This window comes from Ochlerotatus camptorhynchus, unplaced genomic scaffold (assembly GCF_037179485.1).
Source record: "Ochlerotatus camptorhynchus isolate MF236.1 unplaced genomic scaffold, CSIRO-AGI_Acam_v1.1 ptg000078l, whole genome shotgun sequence".
NCBI classification, from domain to species: Eukaryota; Metazoa; Arthropoda; class Insecta; order Diptera; family Culicidae; genus Ochlerotatus; species Ochlerotatus camptorhynchus.
The window spans coordinates 4,931,958-4,953,452 of NW_027040568.1; the positions used below are offsets into that span (position 1 = coordinate 4,931,958).

At 37.2% G+C, this 21,495-nt stretch overlaps 2 protein-coding genes across 2 annotated transcripts in view; one reads left to right on the forward strand and one right to left on the reverse strand.

Annotated features, from left to right (window-relative positions):
- Window positions 1-657: 657 nt before the first annotated feature.
- The window catches only part of Prip (prip), a 42,463-nt gene continuing 21,625 nt past the window's right edge, over window positions 658-21,495 (reverse strand). Inside the window, exons 2-7 of the mRNA XM_065217720.1 lie at window positions 19,624-19,724; window positions 19,439-19,545; window positions 2,471-2,614; window positions 2,115-2,405; window positions 1,915-2,043; window positions 658-1,637 (exon numbers count right to left, since the gene is read on the reverse strand). Of these exons, the coding sequence (XP_065073792.1) occupies window positions 1,602-1,637; window positions 1,915-2,043; window positions 2,115-2,405; window positions 2,471-2,614; window positions 19,439-19,545; window positions 19,624-19,708 (792 nt within the window). The 5' untranslated portion in view covers window positions 19,709-19,724 and the 3' untranslated portion in view covers window positions 658-1,601. The remainder of the gene's footprint in view (window positions 1,638-1,914; window positions 2,044-2,114; window positions 2,406-2,470; window positions 2,615-19,438; window positions 19,546-19,623; window positions 19,725-21,495) is intronic.
- On the forward strand, window positions 9,386-11,134 carry LOC135697855 (galectin-8-like). Its single transcript, XM_065217714.1, has one exon. The coding sequence runs from the start codon at window positions 9,661-9,663 to the stop codon at window positions 10,870-10,872; it is 1,212 nt and encodes a 403-aa protein (XP_065073786.1). The 5' UTR covers window positions 9,386-9,660; the 3' UTR covers window positions 10,873-11,134.

Below are 21,495 nucleotides of genomic sequence, written 5' to 3' on the forward strand. Positions count from 1 at the left end.
AGGGAACTATGGTGTTGTGACGACTAACCAACGCATGCGGCTCACACTTGTTCTATTTCTTTATTCCTCTCATGTACCAATATTACCTGCCTGAGAACAAATGGGAACACAGCCAGATGCTCAATAGAAAGGAAAAATAGTGAGAAAGCGTGAACAAGAAAAGAAGAGAGTAAGCAGTAAGAAAGGATCACGCCGGTTGGAGACAGCCAATTTATACTGGACGGAACTGGTAAGTATGATAAGAATTGATAATAATAATCACTAACCTTCATATAGGTTCAGCATTATCGACATTTATAATCAAAAGCTGAGTTGTAAAGTATAATTACCATGCATAGATATAAGTTAATGTACCAGAACATGGACGGACACGAGCCTACCCAGGGGAGGACCCGGATACGATCACCCATGTGTGTCTAGAGTATCGCACAAGCTGATGAGTGCAACGGGAAGGACAATAGGTGTATAGACTAGGGGGTTAGTCCCTAGATAAGCCAACTTAGTGTTTGACACAGCCTATACACTGAACAATTACAATTACAATTATAAGCAAAGAAAATACAAGGTCATTTAGTATCGTTAGAAAGGTAATTAAATAAGCTTTCCAAATACATAACGGTTTTTGATTTTTTTTTTGAAAAAATACTGTTAAAAAATAAAAAAAAAGAATGTAAATTTAAAAAATACAAGCATTTGATCTTTGTTGGTCTATAACTTCTGATTCTCGCACATTCTTAGGCTAAATCTTAGCTTTGAGCAAAGACATCAAATCAAGAAGACTGGCAACTCTGCCAGAATCCAAGCGACAGATATAGCAGCGCTGCACTCGAGCGAAGGTGGAAGTAACGCATAGAAAAATGAGCAAATATGACAATGATAATGATGTGGATGATAGAGGGTGTTAGCATAGTGGTAACTCTAAGACCAGAAGGTCCCGAAGAAACGTGCTCAACTTTTTTGCTCAGCTCTGGTACCTTCTTCGGTCCCAAGCTAATCGATGCACCCCACAAAACAATGTAATCTTACAGGCCACAAAATGGTAAATTCCTTGCTCTCCTGCAATCCCTTGATCAATTCAAAAGTTTTCATCTGCTTTTGATATATGTAGACGAAAGAAGAAATTTTCCTTCCCCAAAATATTCCCTTCTTTAGATAACGGGCTAAAACAGCGGCCATTTGTGGATTCTATCAACTTTCACATTAACTTGCAGGACTTCTTGCTGGCAATTCATTAATGATCGTTTAATTACCAGAGTATATTATATCAAGGATGTTGTGATGCTTAATGACATTTTTCGAATCGATCCTAGTTATGCTACATATAGAAAAATTTAACCAAATCACAAAAATAAAATAAGATATACTTAATAAACTCAATATTCTTCTATACTTGATTCGTAAAATTATTCGCAATAATTTTATTTATTCGTGGCACTTTTTGTTTCCTTATAAATACTTCTTAAGCTGACCGCTTAACTCACTGTTTATTTTGGCTGTTATCAGATTGTAAAAATACGTTAATACGCTTTTTCGGCGAATATTCTATGAATGAATATTTCTAGAACTACGTAAATAATTTCAGACGTTCCAATGCGCACAGGTTAGGCCATATCGTGTTTTCCATCCAAACGCTTCAGCTGGAAATAGACAAATTCAACGATTAATATATGTATCAGCTCAGTAGATTGTTGGTGACGTGTTGAGTTGTTATTGTTAGCAAACATGTTAGCTAATGACATTGAACAGTGCACTGGACTATTTCCAGTATTTTTTTTAGGCATTTGAATACCTGTTTTACGCATCTTCGTCAATGTACTTCAGCTTAAGGTGGGTATTGTAAGCCTAGGTATATGTTGTATTTTAGAAATAAAGTAAAGCTTTTAAATCTCTGCATTATCTCAACGGTTCACGTACCTCTTTTTCGTCGGCTATCACGCGATAACGTTCCGTAGCGGACAGTTCCTCCGACTTGGGGGCTTTAAACACTTGGCAATACAAAAGAGCTGCACATACGCCACCCATAATAGGACCGGCCCAATAGATCTGAAGTAGCAAAAAAATATAAAGCATCATTTCCACTGTTGAAATTTCTACAAATTATCGCAAGCACTTACCCAGTGATTAGCCCAGTTGTCGCCGATGAATGCTGTTCCGAACGAGCGTGCTGGATTCATGCTAGAACCGGTGTACTCGACGACACCGAGATGACCCAGCGTAACCGTCATACCGATAGCCAAAGGTGCCACAAATCGTGAGTCGGGTTTGTTCTCGTCGCAAACGCCAAAGACGCACAGCACCAGGATGAAACCGAGGAAAAATTCAATTCCTAATCCCTGCATATCCTGAACGTTTTCCTTCAGACCAGTGTTGCCAAGACCATTTTGGTACGTTTCCGGTAAAAGTGCCTATTGGTTGATCGTGTTAAAAGGTGATTTTAGGTTATACAGCATGTGCGATATCAAAAACCAACCTTAAGAGAAGCAGTTCCAGCGACCGCTCCAGCGCATTGGATCACAATGTACAGGATTGCTCGAACAATGCTGACCTTTCCGGCTGCAAGGAGGCCAGCTGTTACCGCTGGGTTGATATGGCCACCGCTAATATGGCCAATGGACTGAAATATGACAAGTTAATTAGTTGTCTGTAAGTTTACACATGTCTCCCAATCAGAGCTGGTAAATATCACGGCCATCATGTCACGATGAGAAAACAGGTTCTCTCACTATCACGAGACGAAACTACCTATCATTAGCTTTCTTGTCATTTTTCAATGATCAAGCACTCATGAGAATAATTCTTATGCGGTTTTGACATCTACATTTCTAACTAATTTAGATGAATTTAAGCAAACTACTGTATGTAATCGGTAGAGTGGATATATTATTAAAATTTCCTCGGTACAAGTAACTTTAATAGTATTAAATGAGCTAGTAATTACGATGATCACAACACTGTCACGTTCTGTCATGACGAAAAATTCGATGAGATTTTGAAGAAAATCTCTATCATCGTTTTCTCATCCAATGATAGTGACAGAAGTATCTCTGTAAATATCGCGTGAGATCTTTCATTGAAAATGACATTTGCCAGCCCTGCTCCCAATACGAATTTGATTGCAAAATACCAACGATAAATCTAGAACATGGTTATTTTGGTTGACGTGGGCGTGTCCTGAATTCCATGAAATCATCGAGAGAAGTTATTGTTTACAAAACCTGTTAGGCCCTTATTCTAGCTCTATATAGATCTCTTTATAATGAGAATAAGCAACGAATTCACGCAACTCTATGTCAAACCCATAGTTTTAAGAATGTTGTAAAAGCTAGAGGGATGCGCTTAGTAGAGCATGTTACAAGAATGTCGGGTAACAATCCTGGTGTTCGATTCGTAGCCGGTTTGTACCAACAAACCCCGTTAGATTAATGACGCTTATGCCCGGTTTACATACGTGCTGGTTCAGCACTGCTGCCAGCTCAACCAACCAGCACGAATATCAGTTGCTCATGAAATAACATGCTTATGGCCTGTTTATATGTATGCTGGTTCATAATCCTGATTCCTGATTAACAAAAGTTTGTGTAATCCGATCGAGTTTGTGCCAGAAACTGAGGTACCAATGTTAATCAGCACCGAACAACTGTTAACATCATGGTAATAACCACACGTTTGCAAAAAGCAGTCTCACCACCATGTGAATCAGCACAAGTGTAAACATTCGATTATAGATGCTGAAGCTTTTCTGCCAGTGTTCCAGATTTATCTGGATTTTCCAGATTTTCTATCGTCTTGCCAGATACACAGACAGATCACGTATATTTCCAGATTTTTAAAATATAATCCAGATTTTTCCAGATTTTTAAAATGTGTTGCTTTAAAAATATCACTGCAATTGATGGACCCTATAATCAAAACATAAAAAGTCAAACTTACTACTTTAATTATTAAAGGCCATCAACGTTTTACATTATTGCAATATCAAACAAGGGATTTTAACAACATGTTGGAAATGGGTTGCAGAATCATGCAAGTTGAGACATTTTCTAAAGATTATTGGCTGAAAAAAATCTTAAAACTTTTAAAAATATCGGGCGAGGATTTTTTTTTATTTTGAGTTTTTGTTTATTTTTTTTTTAATTCTGGATTTATAAAAATCAAAATTTCAATATAGAGAAATTTTCTTAATTTTAGAATTTAGAGAAATCGAAAACTGTTCAGGATTGAAAACAATAAATCGAACTTTAGAAAGTTAGCAAGGCTTTTGAATCTAGACAACCACCAGGACTTTAAAGTGTGTTCGTAATATTTTTGAGGATAATTAATTAGATTTTTGAGGAGAATTTTAAAGGTATCTGATAATTTTTAGCATTTTTTAAAGTACCTGTCAATATTGAGTTACCTTTCTTCCTTCCTCTTCGCATTTCAAGCTTATTGCTTATGGCATATGTTAGCTTATTGCGTGCTCTCAACTTAGTGTTCTAGATGCGCTTCAGCTTATTAATTGAGAGCTTTCGATGCCTGCTACCATTTTTGCATTAGTATAATTGTGTGGCAAGTACAATCATACTCTATGTCCAGGCAGTCGAGAAATTTTTCAACCCGAAAAATTCCTAGACCGGACCGGGAATCGAACCCAGTCACCTCCAGCATGGTCTTGCTTTGTAGCTACGCCTTTACCGACTGAGCTAAGGGAGGCCCCTTAGCAGTACTCTGAAATACTTTAGAATTCTGAATTGCCCTAGATTTCAGAATTTTAAAGTTATTCTGAAAATAGTTTACAGTGAAGAGTGATAGTGCAGTCTGTGCAACATCTGTTTGAAGACGGTGTCAATTGTCTTTTAAATTGCAATGGAGATTTTGTGAAGAAAGGAAATAGTTAGAATTCGGAAGAGAAATCATAGAAAATTCTAAAGATGAAATTTAAGGAGAATGCTGATACGAATCGTGAGAATAATTTCAATGGAATTCTGTCAAACTTTTCTATGGAGATTCATTTTTATAAAATTTTAAGAAATCTTGCCATTTCTGAGAGATTTTCAAGGCGATTTTGGAAAAAAGTACTGAGGGGCAAATACTGAAGAAGATTTCAAAACAATTCTGACATTACCTACAAAGCAGTTCAAAGGATAAGTCTGAGAAAAATGTGACGGTCATTCTGAAGAGTGTATCAAGGAAATTATTAAGAATGTTCTAAGGGTATTTCATAGAGAAAAATTGCGACAAAATTAAACCAATTCTTCGACATTATTAACAGTTTGAGGGAATTGTGGAATCAGAGAACGTTTGGATATTATCAAGATTAGTTTAGGAGAATCCAGAAAAGAAGTATGATGGAATTCTAGGATAATTCGAATTGAACTCTGAAAAAGGACGAAGGATCGAAGAGTTCCAAGTAAATTCAGACTAACAAAAAAATTCATGTTCTGGGACCCAGGAAAATATAAATTTCAGAATTTAGAATCATTTCAGAATCCTGAAACTTCAAAAATGACGCTTTCAGACTTTCATTTTAGTTATATAATAAAATTATTCTTTAACATAAATTTTTTTGCAATGGTCATGTGAAGCTACCCGTAGTTTAGGTAAACTGTGTGTGAGTTCCACGATGTTAGTTGTTGTTCAGCCAGGAAAATTTTAGTTTTAAATAAAATTGCCTACTGGTCTACCGGGTGTTGTGAGTTGTATGATGTCAAGAATTAAATTGCAAGTCTGATCAACCTCAGGGTAATATTAGAATTATTAAGAACTAATAAAATCTTCAAGACATATTCTGGTACTGCATCAAATAGTAGGGACTAAATCGTCTATTAATTAAAAAAATCATCCCATCAAAGTTGCTTGACTCTTTGCTGCTTTAGAATCCTAAAAATATTGTCTGCAGTATTTTACCAAAAATTTAAATCAATTTTGAAATGCTACGTAATGGATGCTTAAAATTTTTGGGTACACTATGTCAATACTTTTCTTAACTTTTAGATGATTTTAGCAATGCTAATAAATTCCAGATAATCAAACTGACCGATTTTTACGAGAGATCGGCACATCAAAAACAGGATTTTTTGGAGCATTCCAGATTTTTCCAGATTTTATATTTTAACTGATCCAGATATTTCTGAAAATGACCTGGCAACGCTGCTTATGTAGTAAATCAGCTCGCCAGCAGTCCGCCGACATGCAAAAAGGTGAGCATAAAGTTGTATTCAGACCTGAGCGTATGCGGGACGGAATTTGCGTTGAATTTTTGATCGTTTCCCGGTAGCAAATTGGTTGGACTCAAATACTTCTGATGTGTAGGCTCAGTATAGTACAGTATCGATATTAGCGGCAGTATGTGAGCAATCAACTGAGATTTTCATACATCGTAGTAGCATTAACATAAAAGTTATGGTAATTCGGAGACATAAATCTTTGGTTCGTTGCAGTTTAGACCTGTTGAAGGAAATGGTCCAGAGATGACTGGTATTGAAGCGACCGAGGAGATGACGTCCGAACAAATCAGTGAAAAGAGCGGTGCGAGGCGAGGCAAACCAAGTGCCAACTTTGAACACATTAAGATTATTAATCCTTCTCTCTCTTTATACAGGTATTCCACTAAAACGCTCACATTCAGCAGGATTATTAACACTCAAATATCATCTATTCCAAGCCAGTTACTTTAGCCAGGACCCAACACCAAATATCCAAATATGAAGATGAAGTTGAATCCGATCGCCTGGTAGTTGCTGACAAGAAGGTAGTTTTCCGGGTTCTGCTGGATGGTTGCATTACCGAAAATTCCTATACCGGTGTGGTTTACCAGGCTGTACTTTGGCAAGGACTAATTCCGCGTTTTTTGGTCATCAGAGTAATCACCAGACACCAAGAGATCATTTACCCCGTTGATAGATGTTCAGCACAGACAAATGTGTAGTGTAAATTGCTCTAGTAGACTCAGCTGTCCTGTCATGTCAAATCTAAGATGCAGTTTCACCATCAAACTTAAGGAAACAACCAGTACAAGGGGACCGCTGGATTTCACAGTTGTACGTATTCAGCCATTCGGTTTTACTCTACGTATCAGTATTTTTACCTCTACTATCCTTATGAATAATGGAGGAACTACGGTCCAAACTGTACAGAGCAACGATGGACAAGCTAGAGGGTAAGTGATTTATATTATTTACATAGCTACTAAGTTTTTCATTGACCGGTGTCTGGCTGTGATTTTATTAATAAAATAGTATTGAATCCGAGCAATCTTTATTTTATCATTGAGACGGCCCCATTATATTTAAATTCTATAAATGATTACCAAGGTTGCAAAAACTCATTTTAGCTAAAACAATGTTTTTTTTTTTAAATTATGAAATAATTAGATGCCATGATCATATTTTGAATTAGTAGGATACAAAAAGAGGTTGCAATGAATTTTTAAACCTGTTTATTTCACTTCATGAGAGTCACAATCATCGATTTTTCACACACTCACTCACTCACTCAGCGATCAGAAAATCGCTGATTGTGACTCATAGAAAGCAAAATGTACAGGTTTTATGTTTTAAACGCATACTTTGTAACCTCTTCTTGTAAGTTACAAGTAAAACATGCCATCATACCATTTGGTTGGTTTTATTATTCCGAAAAAACATTATTTTAGCTGAAATGAGTATTTGCAACCTTACTTTTTACATATTTTGCAGTAAAAACCGTACTTGAAAAATGTGTAACAAATACTCTTCTATTGACGTTTGATGGGTTTACACATTTTATGAGCAGACCCCTTTTTTAACGAAATATGTGAAATATTTTTTTTCTACTAATAGTACGTTCAGACTACAGAGTTATAAATGGTTATAACATATTATAGCGCTTTCTTGATGGTGGTTTCAGTCTTGCAATTATTTGACAACCGTTATAACAACAATCAATACGAAACTAACGATTTAAAATTGGCTCACCACTTTAGTAGCCTATTGGTCCCAAGCAAACGATTAACGTACCCTATTCTAGTCGAAATTCTAGTACTACGCAATGTTTGTTTTGATTCGCTATGAAAGTTTGACAGATAAAATGAGGGGTTATTGGTTTTTCCTATGTTTCGAGGGGTGAATCGATTAGCCTTAGAGTTACCTCTATGGTTATAACATGTTATAACCATAGAGGTAACTCTAATAGTACGTTCAGACTACAGAGTTATAACATGTTATAGCGCTATCTTGATGGTGGTTTCTGTGTTGCACTTATTTGACAACCGTTATAACATGTTATAACTCTCGTTTAAAACGCTGTCCAGACTGGAGAGTTATAACATGTTATAACGGTTGTCAAATAATTGCAACACATAAACCACCATCCAGATAGCGCTATAACATGTTATAACCATAGAGGTAACTCTAAGACCACTGGGTCCCGAAGAAAATCATTATTATTTTTGGCTCACTCAGTACCAGAACAACGGTCCCAAGCAGTCCCAAGCTATTTCACTCACCCCTGCATGTTCTGCATGAATCCACACACCCCTGATGTTATCTGTCAAACTTTCATAGCGAATCAAAACAAACATAGTGTAGTAATAGAATTTCAAATAGAATAGGGTACGTTAATCGTTTGCTTGGGACCAATAGGCTACTAAAGTGGTGAGCCAATTTAAAATCGTTAGTTTCGTATTGATTGTTGTTATAACTCTGTAGTCTGAACGTACTGAACGAACGCTGTCCAGACTGGAGAGTTATAACATGTTATAACGGTTGTCAACTAATTGCAACACAGAAACCACCATCAAGATAGCGCTATAACATGTTATAGCTCTGTAGTCTGAACGTACTATAAGACTAGAAGGTCCCGAAATAACGTGCTCAACTTTTTGGCTCAGCTCTGGTACTCTCTTCGGTCCCAAGCTAATCGATTCACCCCTCGAAACATAGGAAAAACCAATAACCCCTCATTTTATCTGTCAAACTTTCATAGCGAATCAAAACAAACATTGCGTAGTACTAGAATTTCGACTAGAATAGGGTACGTTAATCGTTTGCTTGGGACCAATAGGGTACTAAAGTGGTGAGCCAATTTAAAATCGTTAGTTTCGTATTAATTGTTGTTATAACTCTCCAGTCTGGACAGCGTTTAAGAATAAGAAGTCCTCGGCCAAAATCTAATTGGAATGTTCGATTGGCTCAGATTTTGACAGTTCATTTGGTTCAAAACATTCTCTCCGCCCATCTCTCCCTCTGGGTATTTCCAATTTAAACCATCATTAATTTTGAACAGATTTTTTGGCTGCGTTCTGAATATACGATTTTATGGTGGCTTCTGGTCACCTTGACACTGACTGACGACGAGTGACCATGCAGCCGTCAACAGAGCGAAAACAAAACAAACGTTTAGTTTTACTTGGAGTGCGACGAAAGAAAAATGCACAAAACTAACACGACCAAATTTCTCTAATTGAACACAACACAGTGGACCCAGTATCTAGCGGACAATAATAACATTGTGGAATTCACATCACGTTTCAATTTACACTTGTATGTTATTCACTTCAATTGTGTGCAGTATCCGTTGTATAAATGGTAGTAAATTAGCTCCCCTAGCACGTAATAATTATTATGAACAGTGCATACATTCGCATGTACTAGCAAGATGTTCCCCCACGGATCTGTTCGCAGCACTGGCTATTACTACTAAATGGCAGTATTCGCTTATCTGCTGCTCAGTGTTGGTGCCGACCTGTTCGAGATTGCAGAGGTATTCATACGCTCCCGAGGTTCCATAGTGGAATGTAGAGATTATTTACAGTGCAAACGACGGGATCAATTATTTCGGTACTACATCGCCCAATATAGTAGCGACAACGAACAGGAGGAAACTGGCAAAATGTCTTCCGAATCGCTGGATAGTTGTGATTTTGCCTACCATGAATCACCGACTTCTCCGGGGTCGATTAGTTTGGACAAAAGTTCTTCGACGGAAGTAGTCTACACGATGGAAAACATCGCCGAAGTTTTACCAGGACTGAGCTTTATAATAAGTGGGAGTATACTGCTGACCTGCGAACGGTTTTCCATTAATTTGATGCTGAAGAACTCGGATTTGGCACTGCATTTCAATCCGAGGCTACCGCAGAATTATATCGTCCGAAATTGCCGTGTCAAAGGCGTATGGGGTAAGGAGGAAGTGGCATCCCCATTGTCATTCAATCTGCACCGAGGACAGAAATTCAAAGTTCAAATTTTAGTTACCGATAAGGAATTTCTCATGTGCGTCAATGGTCGACACTGTAATACGTTCAAACATAGACTGCCTTATAAGAAAATTTGCGCTCTGGAAGTCAAAGGGGATGTCAAGGATGTGAACGTCGAGCAGCTTTACGTTGACTGCTATCCGGACATCGTTCTAGAAGAAATAAAGCAAATCTCAAAGGAAAACTTTGCTTTTCCGGAAATCTCCGACTCGAACTATAAAATTATGCCTTTCACTGGTCGTCTGGCAGAACCATTTACGAATGGAAAGAATTTACATATACGAGGTCGTATTAAACTGCTACCACATTCCTTCTACGTTAATCTCCAAAGCAATCATTTCGTGTGGCCTCATCCGAGCATCCTCTTTCACCTGAATCCACGATTCGGAAATGTCGGCGGAAAACACGTGATCTGTCGCAATTCCTGGCTCAACGGAAAATGGGATCGCGAGGAGCGCTCAGAGAATCTGACTGATTTTATGCCTGGGCAAGCTTTCCACCTGAACATTGCATGCACTGACGTTAGCTATCAGGTCTATTTGAATGAAAAATTAATTGCTGAATTCATATTTAGGGAAAACCCCAAACTCGTTGAAACGGTCTACATACAAGGTGATATAAAGGTTTTCGATGTAACGTTGGAATCGGCTTATTAATGTTAATATAGAATCCCATTGGCAATCCGTCGTCGTTCTAGAACTTATTTAAGGATTTAACCCGAACAATAACATTGAATACAATCTGTTTACTAGTGAGTTACCTTTCCTATATTGCAGGTGTATTCATCCTAAGCCGGTGTAAAAATCATTGTGTTTAAATTTTATGTTCGCAAAACATTGTATTGTTAATTGATAACCTAATATAAATTGTATGTGCTACAAAGAAGAATAATATAGATAACTTGCTGCGCAAAAAGAACCAATGCATGTTTTTTTACTATCTTGAGAAGCCTTATCAAGTGGTTGTCTCTGTTCAGCCTTTGATTGATTGTTCAGCAGTGTCATATAAAGAAACATGTTCCTGGAATGATAGTGGTATGAATCGCGCTGTTTTTGCTATTAGTTCATTCCGGTTTGGGTCATGATACAAAGAATTTATTCAAATTCCTCAAAATGTTGCGGGTACTGAACGCGCCTAGATGTAGACATCAATAATTACGTAGACTTCAACACTTGCACGGCCGCACGGCGAATGAGAACGACCCAAATTTGAGTTTAGTTCACTCATAATCGCCAAAAGTGCAGGAACTCAGCGATGAGTAAATTTGCCTCATGTTTTCCCAGGTTTTTCCAGGATTTTCTAGGGAAAAATTCCGGAATTTGAGAAAAGTAAAGATTGGATTCACTCTGTCTATTGGTACTACTCCGAGACTGAATAACATTTTCGTCAATTTCCTCATTTTCCGGCAGATTTTTTAAGTTTTCACAGGAAACCATGAGACAAATTTACTCATCGCTGAGTTCCAACAACCTTCACTTTTGGCGATTATGAGTGAATTAAACTCAAATTTGGGTTGTTCTCATTCGCTGTGATGTTTCTTTTCCTTGATTTTTTTTCCGTACACGGCCAATCATACCAACTCAGTGACTGAGAATAATTGACTCAGAGAATTTTCTTTTCATACGAAATTTACTCAGATTTGGAAAAAAAACTGCAGTTTTTTTTTCCAAATCTGAGTAAATTTCGTATGGAAAGAAAATAATCTGAATCAATTATTCTCAGTCACTGAGTTGGTATGATTGGCCGTGTACTGAGCACCAATGCTACCGACGCCAGGGAGCAGGGTGCAGGCTTCCAAATAGTACCTACAGTTAAAGAGCCTTAATTGACCACTTTGTCAAGCAGTTTTGGCGTGACTTTCTACCAGCGATTTCACAAAATTGGACCAACTAATTTCTATTTTTTTATGAAACGCACAAATGTTGGCTACTTTCCTCGAGGTTCTAGAAGAAAAAATCTCAAAATAATGTTTCATTTCAAAGTTCGAGTGGTAGTAAACGTCATTTTATCTGCTCGAATGAAGTGGTTAATTTATAAAGAGACGACATTTCAAAATTGAAACAATTAACCATTTTATTCGAGCACTTAATGACGTTTACTACCTCTCGAGCTTTGAAATAAAACATTATTTTGAGATTTTTTCTTCTAGAACCTCGAGAAAAGTAGCCAACATTGTGCGTTTCATAAAAAAATTGAAATTAGTTGTTCCAGTTTTGTGAAATCGCTGGTAGAAAGTTACGCCAAAACTGCTTGACAAAGTGGTCAATTCAATATCTTTAAGTACAGCCTTCTCGCGACAGTTGGTTTGTAAGTTTCTGAATTGACTGTTGCTTTGTGTGCTTTACTACCGCTTGCTACCGTACGTTCAGATCTGAATTCGATGCGACTGTTCTAGAAAAATTTACCGCCGAAACAAAAATATAAATTAGCGGCGTCGGTGGTGTAGTGGTAAGCGTGATTACCTCTCACCCCAGCAGGCCTGGGGTGACAGTTGGTTTGTAAGTTTCTGAATTGACTGTTGCTTTGTGTGCTTTACTACCGCTTGCTACCGTACGTTCAGATCTGAATTCGATGCGACTGTTCTAGAAAAATTTACCGCCGAAACAAAAATATAAATTAGCGGCGTCGGTGGTGTAGTGGTAAGCGTGATTACCTCTCACCCCAGCAGGCCTGGGTTTCAATCACAGTCAGCGCCGCCGGGATGTTCTGAGGCATAACATCTCTGATCACGCCTTCCTTCGTAAGTAAGGGAAGTAAAGCCGTTGGTCCCCGGTTCATGAGTTGATGGGTCGATAGGTAGGGTCCAGGTGTGGGAGCTGCCTTCCTGGCGTCGGTAGCATTGGTGCTCAGCACGGAAAACAAGATCGACGGAAAACAAATCAAAGGAAAAAATATATATACATAAATTTACCTCAAATTTAAACGTAAACTCAGTTTGTTCTGGCCACATTTTATTCATGTGTTTCACTTATATATTTTTGCCAAAACATCAGCCTTATACATTTCATAAGACAAACCACATAGGTCCTATAAAAATGCATAAAAGGTACACAGCAAAAAAAAATGTAATATCGATCAACGTAATTCAAGCTGATGTATGAAATAATGATGTAATAGCAAAAAGCAGATACAATATTACATCAATGGATGTAATTTTGTTCGCAAAATCGATGTACATCGTACAATGTGATATTACACAACCGATGGATTGACCTGGTTGCATCAGTTTCGATGTAATATTCAACAACTTTTTTTGCTGTGTATGTGGGACCGCTTATACATTTCATTTGACACATCATCTTCATTAACTTTTTTCAAGGCGTCTGCTTATTAGTTGACTTATACATTTTATGAATAATCAGCAATAGAAATTTGCCAAAAGGTATAAGGAGATTTCTATCCGTATAGGTTGATTTCAAATGTATTCCATGTTTGAAGCCATTGATAATAATGTTTGACCAAAAATAATGTTACGTTTATTTTAAAAAATATTCGTGTTGAAAATAAACGTGAATATTTTTGTTTGATTTGACAACTATATGTAATCAAAAATAAATATGTTTTTTTTAACATGCTTTTCATGTTTAAAATAAACAAACATATTTAAAATGGATAGCAAATATATGGAAAGCCTCGTGGAAAGCTGCAGACAGGGCATCTAAATTCCTGATATTTTTCGGTGCGATTAAGGGTGATCTATGGTTGTTGGGATCTGGGTCCGAGATCCGGGGGACCATAGGGGTGGGTTTCCAGGGGTTTCAGTTCAGTAAAACCGGTGAAACTTTGTGAAAACGACGCTAATACGTTTTGTCGTTTCTGACGCTAGTCCTCATATCGGCCTCTTTCTACGATTGGTGTTGGGGGATGATCTGTTTTTCTTTCGACGTCGAGTGGGGGTTGAGGATGATATGGGGATCGGCATCAGAAACGACGGAATGACGTTGATATTGTGGGGTTCCACCGGTTTTGTCGAGCTTTGAACATTTGCTTGCGTGAGTTTCCGGACCTTCCACTTCGGTTTCGCCGCTTGCAGGCCGTTTTCGGTTGAGTTTGCCGAATGTAAACAAGAAGGATAACAAGGAAACGCTAAAAATTGTTTACCCAGATTGTTTATTGTTGAAATAAACATTATTTTGAATTTAATTCAAACATACATATTTTTGTTCAAATCATGTTTTTAATTTGCTTTGAAATATTCATATTTTTATTGCATAAACATATATATTTTTGGTTTAAATCGAGGGGGACGACTCAAACTACACACCAAAAAATCAGTGTCAACATTTCAAAGGGGCGTAATTGCATTTGTAAACAATGGCTTTAGCCGTTGATTTCTCGCGAATAAAAGCTCACTCATGAAAAATAATGACACCACCAGGTAGAGGACTGTTTTCTCTACCAGCTAGTATTGTAATTTTGGAGAGGTAAGATTTCGTTAGCGAGAAATTGACGGCTAAAGTCATTGTTTACAAAAGCAATTACGCCCCTTTGAAATGTTGGCACTGAAATTATGAATTTTAATGGTGATGTAAATATCCATGCATGCTAAAATTGAAACATGTAAACTTCTTTTTTACGTAAACTAGCAGCTTGCAAGAAATATTGCCTACAAAGATGGATGGTTGCATACAATATTTAGAATATTTCATTAAATGACTCATAAATTTACACGATCTATAATGTAAATTTGTATAATATGTGACGCTCCATTCATGTGCATCATAGTGACAGAAATTTACACTACTTTTTCGAACTGCGTACGATGCATGAAAGATTGTGGTTTGCTGTGGCTAGCTGCGCGTACGCTGAGTAGATAGAAAGAGGATTGATGACGATTCTGGAGCTTTCCTGCAAAAAGATGATGTGCGATGTAAGTAGATGCGAGAAATGAAAGAAGATTTTTACTGAAACGTTCCTTACACCTGACCATAAGGTTAAGAAGGACTCAAATTATTTAATTTATAGAAATGATCGTCTTGATGGACCCTGTGGTGGCGTTGCCATCATTGTTCATAGACGAATCAAACATAAAATTCTTTCTTCATTTGAAACCAAAGTTTTTGAAACTTTGGGAGTTTCTGTTGAAACAAAATTTGGACAACTTACGTTTATAGCTGCCTATTTGCCATTCCAATGCGTAGGCCAGCAAAGGAATTTTCTCAAGGGTGACCTCCAGAAACTTACCCGTCATAGGTCTAAATTCTTTATTATTTATGATTTTAATGCAAAACACCGCTCATGGAATAATGCTCAAAGCAATTCCAATGGTAATATTCTGTTTGATGATTGTTCTGCAGGTTATTACACTATTCAATATCCAAACAGCCCAACATGCTTTTCTTCTGCAAGATATCCCTCCACTATTGATTTGGTCTTAACTGATTCATGTCAACTTTGTAGCCAATTGGTTACCCATGCTGACTTCGGTTCTGATCACCTTCCGGTAACTTTTGAAATATCCCAAGAAATAATTTCTAATCCCAACAGCTCTATTTTCAATTACCATAGAGCTGATTGAGAGCAATATCGAACATTTATGGAATATAACTTCGATCCAAACATTCCTTTGCAAACCAAAGATGAAATTAATTATGCTTTTGAATCTCTGACTACTTCTAAAGGGTGATACGGTCAAAATTTGGTCAATATCAACTTGACGTATTTCTTTCAATTTTGCATTTAAAAAACCTGAACACCCCTCATTTTGAAGGTGTGTGTGTAGAATGTTGCTCCTATTTTGATTTTGGAATTCACTCTTCAGTTGTCAAAATGCCGTCCAAGCAAGAGCAGCGTATCAAAATTTTGCTCGCGCATCGCGAAAATCCGAGCTACTCGCACGCAAAGTTGGCAAAATCGCTAAAAGTTGCCAAATCAACCGTTACAAATGTAATTAAAGTGTTTGGGGAACGTTTGTCGACAGCCAGGAAGTCTGGATCGGGGGGAAATCGAAAACCGGAAGCCGCTGAGACGACAAAGAGAGTTGCCGGTAGTTTCAAGCGAAACCCTAACCTCTCACTCCGAGATGCCGCAAATAAGCTGGGTGTATCGTCTACAACCGTGCATCGAGCCAAAAAACGAGCCGGACTATCGACTTACAAGAAGGTAGTGACTCCAAATCGCGATGATAAACAAAATACGACGGCCAAAGCGCGATCCCGGAGGCTGTACACGACGATGCTGACGAAGTTTGACTGCGTGGTAATGGACGACGAAACCTACGTCAAAGCCGACTACAAGCAGCTTCCGGGACAGGAGTTTTATACGGCAAAAGGAAGGGGAAAGGTAGCAGATGTTTTCAAGCACATGAAACTGTCAAAGTTCGCAAAGAAATATCTGGTTTGGCAAGCCATCTGTACCTGGGGCTTGAAAAGCAGCATTTTCATAGCTTCCGGGACTGTCAACCAAGAAATTTACGTGAAAGAGTGTTTGAATAAACGTCTGCTGCCTTTCCTGAAGAAACACGGTTGTTCCGTACTGTTTTGGCCGGATTTGGCATCTTGCCATTACGGTAAAAAGGCCATGGAGTGGTACGTCGCCAACAACGTGCAGGTGGTTCCCAAGGACTAGAACCCTCCCAACACGCCAGAGCTCCGCCCAATTGAGAAATACTGGGCTATTGTCAAGCGGAACCTAAAGAAGACCAAAAAAAAAAACTGCTAAGGGCGAGCAGCAGTTCAAGGCAAACTGGCTTTCTGTGGCGAAGAAGGTGGACAAGGTGGCTGTACAAAATCTGATAGCAGGGGTCAAGCGTAAGGCCCGGCAATTCGGATTTGGAAAAGCGGAAGCCTAACTGAATATTTTTCCTGAATTTTATACTAATTGAACTTGAAAAAGAAATTTAATTTGATTTTTTAAATAAACGATTTCACCGATTTACACGCGTTTTCCCTTGACCAAATTTTGACCGTATAGTCTTTTTATAGTTGAAACAAGAGCTGCCTCAGTACCAAAATGCGAGGTTAAATTCGATACAATTATAATAGACGACGATCTTCAGCTCTTGATCCGTCTTAAAAATGTCCGTTGGAGACAATATCAAAGAACACGCGATCCTGCCATGAAAGTTATCTGGCGGGATTTGCAAAAACAAATTAAAAAACGATTCTCTGCCCTGAGGAACAAAACTTTTGAAAATAATGTTTCTAAATTAGACCCGAGTTCCAAACCCTTTTCGAAACTCACAAAAATTTTGAAAAAACCTCAAAAGCCAATTCCAGCGCTTAAAGAAGGTGATAAAATTTTGATCACAAATTTGAAAAAGGTCAGAAACTTGCTAAGCAATTCGAGAGTTCCCATAATTTCAGTTTGGATCTTACTAGTCCTATTGAGAATCAGGATGCTCGGGATTTTCTGAATATTTTCTCTCGGGAAAATATTTTTGATGATTCCTGGGGGTCTGATTTGGACGAAGTAAGGTCTATAACTAAAAAGTTTCAAAATATGAAAGCTCCAGGTGATGATGGAATTTTCTATATCCTCATCAAAAAACTCCCAGAGAGTACCTTGTCTTTCTTGGTAAAATTATTTAACAGATGTTTCCATTTGGCATACTTTCCTGATAAATGGAAAAATGCAAAAGTTGTTCCAATTTTGAAGCCGGATAAAAATTCAGCTGAAGCTTCAAGCTACCACCCAATAAGTTTGCTTTCTTCAATAAGTAAACTTTTTGAACAGATAATTTTGAATAGAATGATGCTACACATCAATACGAACTCAATTTTTGCAGATGAGCAGTTTGGATTTCGCCATGGGCATTCAACTACTCATCAACTCTTAAGAGTTACCAATTTAATTCGTTAAAATAAATCTGAAGGCCACTCAAGAAAAAGCATTCGACAGTGTTTGGCATGAAGGTTTGATTGCTAAATTGAAAAAGTTTAATTTTCCACTTTATATTATGAAATTAGTTCAAAAGAGAAATTATCAAAATTCCAAATCTAATCGACTATCTGTTAGAGCAGGAGTTCCTCAGGGTAACATTCTTGGGCCTATATTGTATAACATTTTCACTTCGGACCTACCTGATTTGCCTCAGGGTTGCCACAAATCTTTGTTCGCTGATGACACAGGCATTTCCGCTAAAGGAAGAAGTCTTCGTGTTATTTGCAGCAGACTGCAGAAAAGTTTAGATATTTTCTCTTCTTATTTACAAAAATGGAAGATTTATCCCAACGCTTCCAAAACTCAACTTATAATATTTCCACATAAGCCTAGAGCTTCGTTTTTGAAACTTAGTAGTAGTCACATAGTCACTATGAACGGAGCTCCAATTTCCTGGTCAAACCAAGTGATCTTGGATTAATACTTGACCATAAATTAACTTTTAAAGATCACATTGAGGGCATTCAAGCCAAATGTAACAAATATATAAAATGTTTGTATCCTCTTATAAACAGTAAATCCAAACTTTGCCTGACGAATAAACTTCTAATATTTAAACAAGTGTTTAGACCGGCCATGCTTTACGCTGTGCCAATATGATCTTGTTATTGCACTACCAGGAAAAAAGCACTTCAAAGGATTCAGAACAAAGTTCTGAAGATGATTTTGAAGTTGCCTCCCTGGTACAGTACTACTGAGGTACATAGAATTTCGAATGTTGAGACTTTAGAACAAATGTCCAACAAAATAATTTATAATTTCAGGCAAAAATCTTTACAATCCTTAATTGCAACGATTAATTCTCTTTATACTTAGATAAGATTTAGTTTTAGTTTTTAGTTTTAAGATATCAATTGTTATACTGACATGCAGGTTCAAAAAACCTGTTTAAAATACTGAATTGCCAAGAGAGGAACAATGTAAAAATACTTAGATATATATCATACCATTAAGGCTGGTAAGTTACTGTAGTAACTGGAGCACCTAGGTTAAAATGAAATGTAATTTATTTTGAATTTGTAACAAATAAAGAGTTAAAAAAAAAGAAGATTTTTAGAAGATTGATTCGCTAGTGTGAGATTTTTCGAGCATCTAGAATTGAGATTTAGCTGTGTCGCCCCCCTCGATTTAAATGAACAAAATCCCTGCAGACCAGCTTATGCAACCAAACATTGCTTTATGCAGCTATTTATTGTCTGTATAAGCTGGTCTGCTGCAAAATTTGTTAGTTGGGAATGTACCGGACAGCCAAATTTGTAATTTAGGCACCCTATTGAAACGTTAAACTAATGTAGATCATTACAAAATGTCATTAGGTATCTAAATTATGTAGAGACTTACCATAACAACCATAAACACGCTCAATCCAAATGCCAGGGAAATGAGAGTTTTATCACCTGCCGCGTGGGTACATGCTGCACACCCGAAAAAGTTGAGAATGAAGATTCCTGTTGAAAAAGATCATTACTAGCAATATAAACAAGATGCTAATTCTTTGCAAAAATTCAACACATGTAAGATCTTACCGATGAATTCAGCTACCAGTGCTTTCCAGATGTTGGAAGATTTGCCCGAGAGCTCTTCCATACCAAGTTTGTACGACGTGCCCATTGCGTGTATTTTTGTGCTGGAAGATCACAGAAAGGTACTATTTTTTAATTGGCTCATCATTGTAGGAGTTTTCCCGTTAATGGCTATTTAATTCTTCCGTAGAATACAATATGACATCAACGGCTTCATCTAATGGCTGGAAGCCGACGAATTTAAGTGAAATAATCGTAGAGATAGGTGATAAAGCTTGTTTTTTTTACAACAACATCGTGGCATGGTTAAAAAATATCAAGTCACAAGAATTCGTGAGATGGCTATCAATGTAAGGTTTGTCTTGTCTCATGATGAACGTGAATGGTATGCGTTGTTTGGGAACAATCTGTATGATGGATGGGGATTTTTAATTCGTTATGATAATTTACGCGAATTCGATACTCCGGATTGAGGCGGTATAAATTTCACAGCTCTGATGAATAGAGTTTTAAGAATTATAAATTATGATTATATAATTTAATCAACCATATCAATAAAATAAATTAAACGCCCCCTTTGGATAGTAAGCTTTCATTTCTAGAAAGAATGATATACCTCTTAAAACTTATGCCGCATATACACTTGTATGACAAACTATGAACATGACCATTATTTGTATAATAATTTATGAGCAAATCCATGGTTATACTTGTATAGTTTTTGTATAGTTGTTGTATAGTTGTTGTATAGTGGTCATACTTATTATACAAATAATGTTCATGCTCATAGTTTGTCATTCAAGTGTATCCGCGGCATTACTTTACTAATATATCAGCAAATCTGATGTTTGCTATCGCGACATCACCAAGCAGGCTTGTCATGGAAGCATATATTGTGTTGAGAAGTGCACGATGATAAATCATGGTTACATCAAGTGTAAATGTCGCTTATAAATTGATTTAGCAAGATTGTAAAAAGATGCCGCCCTCAGGCGTTTAATTAACTCGGTTCGAATAAATCACTCGCAATAAGTTCCTAATGGACGGTTGCCAACACTTGAATAGTGTTCTCGCCAAGGTTCCCTCACATCGTTCCCATAATAAATTTATACAAAAATTCAGGAATCATCATTATTGTGTTCCCATATCCATCATTAATCAAGTTTTTAGAGTGCGTACAATATCCAATTACTGCTATGCATAAGTAACAAAGCCATTTAGCGGGGAGTTAATATTCTGACTGTTATTTTGTTATTCAGTGATATGATCAAACTTTTCACACGCTCAACCTACTCATGCTGTGCACACGATCAAACGCATCGGATAGCCTCAGCATTATTTGCGTGAGTGCGTTGTATCGAAAAATTCCTTCAATCCGAGGTGACCGGCAGATGTCCACCTTGTTAATTCTAAGGACGCAGATTTTTTTTTCGCAGTTAGGGGGTCATTTATTATAGTATTACATGCATCAAGATAGGGATAAGATCTAATTTCCGTCATACTAAGCACAACCCGCACTTTAGCACACGAGCGGGTTTGAACAAAATTGGAATGTTTCTATCAAAGATGACTTCTGAATTTATTTACATTTCCTTACGTACTGGTAGAATTGATAAAGAGTTACAAATTGTTGAGATGTTGTTAAAACTCTTTCATTGCTTCTCGATTCCAATTCCGTCCAAACATATTTAAACGTCATTAGATTCACTTCGACATACGGATGAAGGCAGAAGAAAGAAATGGATTCGCTTCTTTTGTTTTCGAGAAAAATGAATGTCAATATCCATTTTATGCGTTATTATAGACTTTGTTTTGTAGCTTTGAGCTGAACTATAGTACCAAACGTATGATTGATTCGCTCATGTGGAAATCTTT